Source organism: Solanum dulcamara, chromosome 6, assembly GCF_947179165.1.
Source record: "Solanum dulcamara chromosome 6, daSolDulc1.2, whole genome shotgun sequence".
Taxonomy (NCBI): Eukaryota; Viridiplantae; Streptophyta; class Magnoliopsida; order Solanales; family Solanaceae; genus Solanum; species Solanum dulcamara.
The window spans coordinates 68,167,081-68,179,318 of NC_077242.1; the positions used below are offsets into that span (position 1 = coordinate 68,167,081).

Below are 12,238 nucleotides of genomic sequence, written 5' to 3' on the forward strand. Positions count from 1 at the left end.
AACAAGGGTAAGGAGTCATCTTCTGTTTATGTTTCTCTCCAATGATGCATTAGCTTCACCTACTTATATTGCCCTTATCATATTGCGTACATACTCTCGGTCCCTTCTCCCCTTGATTTCTGTCTTTTTTACATAAAATTGAGCATTGATCTCTCTTCAGGGGAGACATTGTGGCAAACTCGAGGTATCACAAGCAAATGGTTCTGTTGTGAAAAGATCACTCTTAAGAGCAAGAGCTGCAGTCCCTCTATATTCAGCTTCTATGGATAGTAAAGTGTCCATTAATCTTACAGCAGCAGTAGAAAGATCATGAAAGGTCGTCTGAAGATTCTGTCTATAAGGCTCTATTAGCTTAAATATCTTTGCATTAGGCAATTTGGATTTTTCCTAAAAATCTATTGGGGAGAGGAAGCACCACAACTAAAGTTTGATATGATGAAAATAATGAAAATAAATTGGACACGAGAATTTTATGGGAAACCCCTCAACCAGATAGAGAGGAAAAACCATGGGGTAGAAGGATTTTACTATGAAAATATGGGAGTACACTACTCTCAAATACAAAGAGAAAAAAATAACAATTAACACTCCTCTCTAGTAAAAGGAACAACTCACTAAACAGGACACTCAAAACTACAATATTTATCTTGGTGTATAACTCTTTTTGTATTCTTACTCTCTCTTGTTCTAAAATTTTTGGGATACTAAATGAGCGCAAGAGGATCTCTATTTATAGTAGCATAAAAATGCATAAAGGAAAAGGTTTACTCATTTTCATGTTGAAAATGAGTAAAGAAAGGTTGGCTGCCAACCGCCTTTAATTTTCCTTTTCTGCCGCCTTTCTTTTCCTTTCCTTTTCCCTTTTTCTGCCTACCCTTTTTGACTTTTTCTTGCATTCTCCCACTTGAAGATTTAATTGATAATCAATTAAGTCTTCACACCATCTTTTCTACCCAATTACTATAATATTACATTTTTGCTAGGCCAATAGAAGATCGACACCATATAAACTTGTTATGGTTAATCAGCTTCGTAAACATATTTGTCAGGTTGCCATTAGTGTGAATTTTCTAAATATCCACACTGTCTTCTTCCACATTCTCACGAACAAAGTGATACTGAACTCATATGTGTTTTGTCCTTGAATGAAATGCCAGATTCTTTGCAAGATACAAAGCGCTCCGACTATCACAAAATAGAGCAACCTTCTCTTATTTATGCCCGAGCTCCTCTAGTAACATCTGCATCCATATTGCCTTGCTAACTTGTGTAGCTACTACATATTCTGCTTCCTTCGTAGATGTAGCCATGATAGATTGCAGTTTTGAGACCCAGCTTACAGCTCCTCCAGTAAGAGTAAACACATAACATGTGGTGGACTTGCTTTTATCAAGATCACTTGCATAATCTGAATCAACATAACCTTTAATAGTAAAGTCTGATCCTCCATAGCACATTGCAACATCTGAGTTACCCTTGATATATCTCAAGATCCTCTTAACAGTATTCCAATGCTCTCTAGAAGGATTAGCCATGTATCGACTAACCACTCCCACTGCTTGTGCAATGTCAAGTCTTGTACATACCATGGCAAACATTAAACTTCCCACTGCTAATGCATACGGTACTCAAGACATATCCATCCTTTTTGCTTCATTACTAGGACTCATACTTAAGGATAACTTGAAATTAATAGGAAGTGGAGTAGAAATTGACTTACAGTCTTGCATCTTAAAGCGTCTCAAGATTTTCTTCAAGTAGTTCTTTTGAGAAAGTAAAATCTTCCTATTAGTTTTACCTCGGTGAATTTGCATCCCTAGAATCTTGTTTGCTGGTCCCAAGTCCTTCATTTCAAACTCCCTAGCAAACTGTGCCTTTAAATTTGTGAGACGATCTTTGTTGGGGCCTGCTACCACATTTCATCAACATACAACAGCAAAATAATAAAATTGCCATCACCAAATCTCTTGTAATAAACACAAGGATCTGAACTATGTCTGTTGTATCCAAGGCCTATAATGAAGGAATCAAATCTCTTATACCAACACCTCGGCGCCTATTTGAAACCATATAGATATTTTTTCAACTTACAAACCAAGTTTTTTTTTCCCTGTTCTTCAAAACCTTCTAGTTGAAGCATGTAAATTTCTTTTTCAAGTTTTCCATAAAGAAATACGGTTTTGACATCTAACTACTCCAAGTACAAGTCAAATATAGCATACATCGCCAAGACCACTCGAATTATTGTGAGTCGAACCACCGGAGAAAATATCTTATTAAAGTTTATACCTTCTTTCTAAGCGAATACTTTCACCACCAATCTTGCACTATATTTCTCCACCTAATCATTACCATTGCGTTTGATCTTGTAAACCCATTTATTTCCAATGGACTTTCTTCCTTGTGGTAATTGAACAAGATACCATATTTTATTTTTATAAAAATCTTCAATTTCTTCTTGCATTGCTTTTATCCACAGAGATGATTCTTGACCTTTTATAGCCTCATGAAAAGTTAAAGGCTCTCCATCTTCTATTAATAGACAATATGCAACATTGCCCTCCAGAGAATAATTTGAGTGCCAAGCTGGTTATCCTCTCTCCCTAGTTGACCGTCGAACTTGTGAAGTTTCGATCTCACCTTGCTCTTATTTTTCGTGTTTTGGTACTGCTTCAGAAGAAATTGGAACTTCTTTTATTTCTTCAACTTCAACTGTAGTAGTCTCTGATTTTTTTTTTGAAGTGCTACCTTCTTTTGCTTGTATCTTATTTTCAATAAATACAATATCCCTACTGATTACCACCTTGCGGGCGGTGGAATCCCACAAGCGATACCCCTTGACTCCATCAGCATACCCTAAGAAAATGCATTTTCTAGATTTTGGATCCAACTTTGATTTTTCTTGGGTGTTGTACATAATATAAGCAGGACTTCCAAATATATATAAGTGAGAATAATTAGTTGGTTTTCTTATCCACATCTCCATTGGCATTTTCAGATTAATTGCAGTTGATGGTGACCGATTAATCACATAACAGGTGGTTTTGACTGCTTCTGCCCAGAATTGTTTTTTCAACCCTGCAGTTGCCAACATAACTCTTGTCTGTTCCAACAAGGTTCTGTTCATCCGCTCTACTACTCTATTTTGTTGTGGAGTATATACCACCGTGAATTGCCTTTTAATACTTTCTTGTTTACAGAAATTATTAAATTCATCACCAGTGTATTTTCCTCCATTATCTGTCCTCAAACACTTGATCTTTTTCTCAGATTCAAGTTCCATCCGCACTTTGAACTCTTTGAAAACCGGAAAAACATCTATCTTTCTCTTAATTGGATACACCCAACTTCTCCTTGAGTAATTGTCGATAAATGACATAAATATTTTGCTCCTCCTAGGAACTTCACCGGTGCTTGCCAGATATCAGAGTGGATTAGATCTAATATTTCCTTGCTTTTAGCAGAGGAACTGCTAAACTTCAGTCTATTTTGCTTACTGGTAACACAATGCTCACAAAAAGATAGTGAAACCTTTTTGAGCCCTAAAAAAGCTTTTGCTCAGCAAGAATCTTCAAACCTTATTCCGATATATGGTCAAGTTTACGATGCTGTATCATCGTTAATTCTTCAAATAAACTTACTGACGCTGTTGATGCTTTTCCTTCTTGGTGTGTTTCACCTTTAAGCACATATAGATTTGCAGCAAGTTTTTCCGCTTTCATCACTACAAACGCTTCTTTGGATATTTTTATGACTCCACCATGAGTCTTATATGAAAATCCATTATCATCTAATTATCCCAAAGATAATAGATTCTTCCTCAAGTCTTTTACATGTCGTACCTCCAGGATGGTGCGTATCGTGCCATCATACATTTTTATTTTGATGGACCCAATACCAATAACATCCAAAGCATGATTGTCTCTCATGAACACAAGCACTCCTAAGATAGGATTATATTGATGGAACCATTCTCTCCAGGAAGTCGTGTGCCATGTTGCTCATGTGTCCATGATCCAGACATCAGTGAAATGTTTTCTTCCTTCATTATTTGATATTGCTTCACTACATAAAATATCTTCATCATCCGACGTACATGCAATATTCCCTTGAGCATTTAATGGCTCAGGGTGTTCACTCTTCTTCTTGAATCGACAATCTTTCTTGAAGTGCCCTTTCTTGCCACAGTTATAACACTTGATATTCTTCTTACTTATTGATTGAGATCTACCATGATTGTGACTCCAACTGGAGCCACGTTCCATTGGTCTTCCTCTCACCATCATCAAAGCTTCAACTTGCTGCGAACTTACTTGTCTGTTTTTCTTATTTTTGCGCCAATTTTCTTCTTGTAAGACGGCGACTGTAATTTTATTGAAAACTAGACTGTCTGTATTATTTGTCAAATTGATGATGAGTTGATCATATGAGTCAGACAGACTTTGAAGTAGAAGTTGCACATGTTCAGTCCTCCCTTTTTTGCAACCCATTGTTGTAAGTTGCGAAAACAGAGTATTCAAAGTATTGATGTGTTCAGTAACTGACATGGACTCTGCCATTCGAAGAGTATATAATCTTATTTTTAAGAAGATTTTATTATGCAAAGACTTGGCCTCATACAATCCCGTAAGAGTATCCAATATTTCCTTCGCCATCCGTTTTTCAGCCACACTAAACAATACTTGATCAACTAGTGTCAAGTGTAGATCAACAACTACATTATTGTCTATGTCATTCCACTTGCTGTCATCAGTAAATTCTGTGGGCCTACCTTCAATTGCAGCTAAGCAATTGTCTTTTCGCAATATCGCTTTTATTTTCATTTTCCACAAAGAAAAATTAGTCTCATTAAATTTTTCAATTACAAACTTTGTTGTACTCGATATTTTTATTTGTTCCACACCCTTCTAGATAGTTTCTGAATATTCTTGTGAATAATTATGACAAAATGTACCGTCATCGAAATTTACTATTCATGTGAATAGTACTTTTTACCAAATTTTACTATTCACAAATAGTACATTTGCATAAAATAGACAGAATAATCAAGAGCTCTGATACTACTATTGGGGAAGGAAGCACCACAACTGAAATTTGATATGATGAAAATAATTAAAATAAATTGGACACGAAAATTTTATGTGGAAACTCCTCAAACAGATAAAGGGGAAAAAGCCATGGGGTAGAAGGATTTTACTATGAAAATATGGGAGTACACTACTCTCAAATACAAAGAGAAAAAAAATAACAATTAACACTCCTCTCTAGTAAAAGGAACAACTCACTAAACAGGACACTTAAGATTACAATATTTATCTTGGTGTATAACTCTTTTTGTATTCTTACTCTCTCTTGTTCTAAAATTTTTGGGATACTAAATGAGCGCAAGAGAATCTCTATTTATAGTAGCATAAAAATGCATAAAGGAAAAGGTTTACTCATTTTCATGTTGAAAATGAGTAAAGAAAGGTTGGCTGTCAACCGCCTTTAATTTTCCTTTTCTGCCGCCTTTCTTTTCCTTTCCTTTTCCCTTTTTCTGCCTACCCTTTTTGACTTTTTCTTCAAAAATCATCAGATGGAGAACCACAAAACTTGAAGACTTTATGCAATTGCTCAACTTCAATTTTATCAGGCATAATAGGCTTGCCAGTAAATAGTTCACTAAGTACACAACCAACGCCCCATAAATAAACTCCAACTCCATAACAATTTGATCCAAGCAAAAGTTCTAGTGGCTGATACCAGAGAGTCATAATTTTGCTAGTTAAGGGAATGCTTTGTTCTGGATTACAAAATGTTGAAAGCCAATCTGTAATTTTCAGGATACCTTCTTTGTTAACGAACAGGTTAGAAGGCTTTATATCTCGATGCAAGATACCACCGCTATGGCAGTGATTATGCCCTTTAAGCAGCTGGTTCATGTAACATTTGATCTCAGGTTCAGAAAACTTGACACATTTCTGTTCTTGAATTCCCTTGAGATCATATTCCATGCAATCAAAAACAAGGTAAAAACGATAGGACATTTTCAAAGTGACTACACCTTCCCATTTGATACCGTTCGGGTGATCACCGAGCCTTCTCAATATGATGATCTCTCTCGCCATAAACATGAAAATCTCAGGATCAAGATTGTCCAAACGATCCTTCTTCAGAGCAACAACCTTATTGAGCACAGTATCTCGAGCCTTGTATGCATTACTGTATGCTCCCTAGCCAATCAAATATACAAACTCAAAAGTATCAGCTCTTCTTGCAAGCCATCTAATTAAAGCATTACTAGCAGTTGTAACAAGCCAATCAGGCCATCCAGTAGAAACTAGTTCACCTTCAATGCCTTTTGGTACTCCTCTGTGCTGGAATAAAGAGAAGAGAAGACAAAGAGAAGCAAACTAGTATGGGTTTATTGTTAATATAACTAGTATGAGTTTTATTGTTGTTTATATTTTATGGGTTTTATTGTTATTTTAACTAGTATGGGCTTTTATTATTGTTTATCTTTTATATTTGTATATATAGACATGAAGGTTGTAGAGGGGACATCATCAAAAAAATATCTGTCTTCATTTTCATACTTTCTTCATGGTATCAGAGCAGCAGTAGGATCCAGATTTTTTCTTTATTTTTGTTCTTTCAATCCAAATGGAAAACACATCACAATCATCTGAGAGAAACTCTTCTTCATCTGCATTAATGGATTCTAGCAGTCCATATTATCTTCATCCCTCAGATTCTCCAAGAATGAATCTTGTGAATTTCGTTTTCGATGGAACTGGTTTTGCTGCATGGAGAAGGTCCATCATTATTTCTCTATCAGCTAAGAACAAGATGAGTTTTATTGATGGTTCTGCCGAAATACCATCTGCTAATACACCTGAGTTCAAGTTTTGGACTAGGTGCAATAACATGGAGATTTCTTGATTGCTTAACTCTCTTTTAAAAGAAATTGTAGGGAGTGTGATATATTCTAAATCTTCTAAAGATCTCTGGACTGACTTTCATGACAGGTTTGGTCAGTCCAATAAAGCTCAACTCTATCACCTTCAAAAAGGCCTCACAGATCTGATGCTAGGAACAACTGATGTAGCAGGATATTTCACAAGAATCAAGAGGATTTGGAATGAGTTGGATTCTCTCTCCAGCAGAGAAATATTATCACACCCCGGGAGGGTACCCTAGACGTAACCGGCACTCAGAAACCATTTCTAGCTCCCAAGTGAACCACATAGCCTGATCACACATCCATTCATTCATTCAATCAGCGGAAGACAAAAAATAAAGAGAATATTCAGTGGGCAACTCAAAACATCAATCTAACTCAAAGAATAAAGGTTATGGGCCAACAAATCAACTCTAATATTTGTCATTAAAAATAGTTTGACAAGAATAATTTAAGGAAAGAAATACTCAATCGACCCTTCACTATCTAGTCTATGAAGCCTCTATCACTACTAACTAATTAGTGCCAATGAAATATTCATGGATACCTCAAATCAAATGAAAAGGGCTAACTCGATGCAAGAATAACATAAGCGGTGTCCTCCGAATGTAGGGAAGGACTAACCAATACGCTGAATGCGAATAAATCCCTAATAATGCTCCTATTGACGATCTCTTAAACCTGTCTCTACATCATTAAATGATGCAGGTCCAAATGGACGTCAGTACATGGAATGTATGAGTATGTAATATGGCAGAATGAAACATACCTCAAGGAAGAATAACATTGGTTCAAATATCTCTGAATCAGAAAAATAAGAGAGACTCAATCAAAGTCTAAAGTAAGAATACATTTTTAGACAAAGACCAATCATATACCATACAATCCAATCCAATCATGTACAATACAATTCAATCAAATCATTTACAATTCGATCCCATTTAATCCAATCACGTATCCAATCCAATCTGATCATATACCATTAACTCTAATTCAATCACATATTATCTAATCCAATCCAATCACATACCCAATCCAATCCAATCTAATCATATGCAATCAACTCAATTCAATAGATATGCAAATTAGAATTATGCAATGTTTTACAATACAACTCAATCATCTGCAATCACAATCAAACCAATCATATCAAGCACAATCTATTCAATTGGGAGTTTCTCTAATTGACAACCATCACCATATGAGCGAGTGATAGTACAACAAGCCGACGTTGTTGCCACGTCCATTCATACCTTGCTAGGGTATGAACGAATCAACCAATCATGGATCCAATCCAACCAAGTCCTATAATATTAGGACAATAAAATAGAAACATCCAACTTTAACGGTTCGATCCCATGGAAAGCATCCGACTTTAACAGTTCTATCCCCTCCTACATTTGGCGACGTAGTTTATTGGTTCGAGTATGGACTATACTCTTACCCAATTCGGTGCTCGATACTCCTCCCAAGACTCAATATGCTCATATCTATCAAGTGATTAATATACTCAAAATACTCATTTAGCCTCTTAGGACTTAGTTTTAAATCGACTCAATTAGTCTCATTAGACTCTTTTCAAATCGACTCATCTCAATCATCAAACTCTTCTCTTCAAATTTGATACCATCTCAACTCAATGGATGTAGAAAGTATTATGTACATTTGAAATATAATTCCAACTCCTCAACTCAAACTCAAAATAGATACTTTAATGTAAAAATACTCGACTCATTTAAAGGCTCCTCATACTCAACTCATACTTAAACTTCTTTTTAAATCAAAGATAAAAATAATCATTCTTTAGACTCAAAAAAGTGTATAAATAGTTTATGCAAAAAGGTTCACAAATCAATTATTTAAAGCTCCTCCTCAAAGATTATTTTTTTTCAAAATATTCATAAGACTCCAATCAACTCAAATTATAAACATCACATACCACAAAATCGCATTAAACTCCAATCCACTTCATCACACAACATCCTCATCAACATAACCTCTTCATTCACATCATCGTCAAATACCATTATTCACATCGTCATCAAACATCATCATCACATCATCATCATCATCAAACATTATCATCATATCATTGTCAAATATCATCATCACATCAATCATTAAACATCTACTCCAAAATCCTTATTTTAGTCCTATGTTTAATTTATGAAAGCAAAATGACATTCTTAACTATCCAATTCATTATTTTCATTCCAATAAATACACATATACACAAAACCATCCATCTCAACTCAAGACAAATTATGACCAAAGAAATCTCATTTTGGGTTTATGTGAATGAAACATGAATCCATACTCTCAACAAAACTCAACTCAAGAATATCGTCAACATCTATAAATCTATATACAAAGATACATTTGTAGTCAATAATATGAAAGATAACTATTTAGTAACTCAAGTCATTAAAATCATCAACCAACCAATAGTATCTAAAAACATTCTATAGTTTAGGAAAATTTTCAAGAAAACCTTCTTAGAAGGTTCAACTCTTTCACAACTCCTATCCAACACATCTATGGGCATATGGAAGAACTCAATCCATATTTTAGGTTAGCCTTACATACCTTAGAGAAGACTTGAAGAAAACCTTGATGTTGGGTCTTCAATGGAAAGCTTGAATCTTGAAGCTCTTGGAGGCACTTCTTGTTGGAGAAGGATTTAGAGAAGAAGAAGAAGAAGAGAGGGAAATGTTAGGGCTTTTACAGAAAGAGAGGGGGGCTAAAAATAATAGTCCAAAACATCCCAAGGCTGTGTATATATAATTTGGGAAAATTCCCAAATTGCTCCTTCTCCAAAATTCTGGAAAATAGGCTAAAACTGCTCTTGGCGCGATAGTGGCGTGTTGCGCCATTGCAGCGCCAAGTCTAATAGGCATAAAAACCCTGCAACCCAATAGTGGTGCATCGCGCCAGGGACCAAACTATTGAGGCTGTTTTGTGTACAGCGCCAAGCCTATATTTTTTGGGTTCTAGAAAATATTCTTGAAAACCCTGCACATCTCGTAGTGGCACACCGCGCCAGGAACTAAACTACTGAGGCTTGTTCCTGGCGCAATAGTGACGCATCGCGCCACTGCGGCGCCAAGCCCAGGTTTCCTGCAGTCACAACCCAGGCCTGAAATTCCTACAGTACTACTCCGTCTTAGGATAGTCATAACTTTTGACACCGAACTCCAAAATTCACAATATTGGCAGCGTTGGAAAGAAGACTTAAATACCTTTAATTCGATAGGTCATGTTCCATCCAATTCATCCTATTTTAGGAGATATGGTCATTTGAAGTTGACCCTTATACTAACTCATCCGAAAACTTAATCGATCGGGATTCTTTGGACTCGACTTGGTGTTAGAGATCCCTTATGACCCTTAAACACATCTAATACACTTCAAATACTTAGGAATTAATCCTAACTTATGTGCATAATTATAAGTCCTCCGGTCCGAGTCTACACTCACGTGAAGAAATGTTCAAATCTTAGCAAAATATTTTGAAGGGTGTTACAAATATGTTCTTGCAATTGCACCTGTGGAGGAAAGAAGAAATTAGTCAAATCCAAGCAGGATGAAAGATTGATCTAATTTCTAATAGGACTTAATGATTTTTATGCAGCAGTAAGAAGCAATATACTCATGATGTCACCTCTCCCAAATGTGAATCATGTGTACTCTCTCCCCATTCAAATGAGAAACAGAGAGAGGCATTTGTTAATCCTAACTTTTTAGGTGACACATCTTCATTTCTTGCAACATATCAGAATTTCTCAGGTCAGAGGTACAACAATACTGATTTTAGAGCAAGAAACAATAACAACAATAACTACAACAACAATTTGTATTGCACAAATTATAAGAAATCTCGGCACTCAATTGCAAAATGCTATAGAATAATAGGTTATCCACCTGATTTTAAGTTCACCAAGGGGTTAAAATCACAACCAAACAACAAAGGGAACTCTATGGCTAATGCAGTGACAACAGATGGATACTCAGGTTACACAACAAATGGGAAACAAGCAAATGGATCTGTTGCTCAGGAGAACTATGGTGGTTTAGAAGAAGAGTTTCAGAATGCATATATTGGAGATGTGCCATTTGCAGGAAGTGAGGTTTCAGCTAACATGGTGCACTATTTTTCTGGTAACAATTTCAGTGATCCAAGACTATATCAAACCCATGCTAGCTCTAGCTACTGGATATTAGATTCAGGAGCTTCTGCTCATATGTCTTTTGACCCTGCTTTCTTTACTTCTCTTACACTTTTGTCTTCTTATATTTATGTCAAGCTCCCAAATTCTTTCAGGGTAAGGGTGACACATGGAGGAACTGTCACTCTCCCTCATAATTTGCTACTAAAGAATGTTTTGCTTGTCCCTTCTTTTAAAATCAACTTGATATCAATTCATCAATTCTACAAACAATTCTATTGCACACTAAATTTTTCTTCCATTTGTTGTGTTATGCAGGGACATTCAATAAGGACCCCTCTGGTTATTGGTGAAGCAAAGGATGGGATCTATATCATGAACACTACTTCAGTTCTACAAAGTCTTGTCAAGTTTAGTTCTAAATCTGATGTTTTACTCTTTAGTTGTAGCTCTTTTCCTAGCTATTTTTCTATTCTAGTAAACAATAGGGATGATGTAAAATTATGGCACATTAGATTGGGCCACATGCCTTTTGATTCAATGAAAAACATCAGTTTCTCTTCTTCATTTTCTCATTTTGATCACAAATGTGATATATGCCCTGTTGAGACAAACTAAACTGCCATTCCCTTCTAGTTGCATCAAAATTAAAGCAATTTTTGAGTTAATCCATATGGACACTTGGGACCCTATAAATTATCTACCTATAATGGATACAAGTATTTTCTTACTATTGTAGATGATTTTAGTAGAGCAACTTGGACTTACCTCTTGAGTACTAAAAGCAATGATTTCCCTACACTAAAGAACTACCTAGCTTACACTGAAAGACAATTTGGGGCTAAGATAAAAATGATAAGGTCAGATAATGCTCTTGAGTTAGGCAGTGGAGTGATTCTTTCAGAATATTTTCTCTCAAGAGGAATCATCCACCAAACTTCTTGCACTGCCTCTCCACAACAGAATGGAGTTGTGGAAAGGAAACACAGACACCTTTTGGATACTTCTAGAGCTTTGTTACACCAATCTAAAGTGCCTATTTGCTACTGGGGTGATTTTTTATTGACCGCAACATTTCTAATAAATAGGTTTCCCTCATCTGTGCTCAAAGGAAAAACACCTTTTGAATTGA

General features: G+C 35.8%; 1 protein-coding gene and 1 pseudogene across 1 annotated transcript; one reads left to right on the forward strand and one right to left on the reverse strand.

Moving 5' to 3' along the window:
• Nucleotides 1-63: 63 nt before the first annotated feature.
• On the reverse strand, nucleotides 64-6,584 carry LOC129892930 (probable serine/threonine-protein kinase At1g54610; annotated as a pseudogene).
• A 58-nt stretch (nucleotides 6,585-6,642) lies between these two features.
• Nucleotides 6,643-11,724, forward strand: LOC129892931 (uncharacterized). Its single transcript, XM_055968442.1, has 4 exons — nucleotides 6,643-6,896; nucleotides 7,008-7,124; nucleotides 10,572-11,262; nucleotides 11,425-11,724. The coding sequence occupies exons 1-4, from the start codon at nucleotides 6,643-6,645 to the stop codon at nucleotides 11,722-11,724; spliced, it is 1,362 nt and encodes a 453-aa protein (XP_055824417.1).
• The last annotated feature ends 514 nt before the right edge of the window (nucleotides 11,725-12,238 follow it).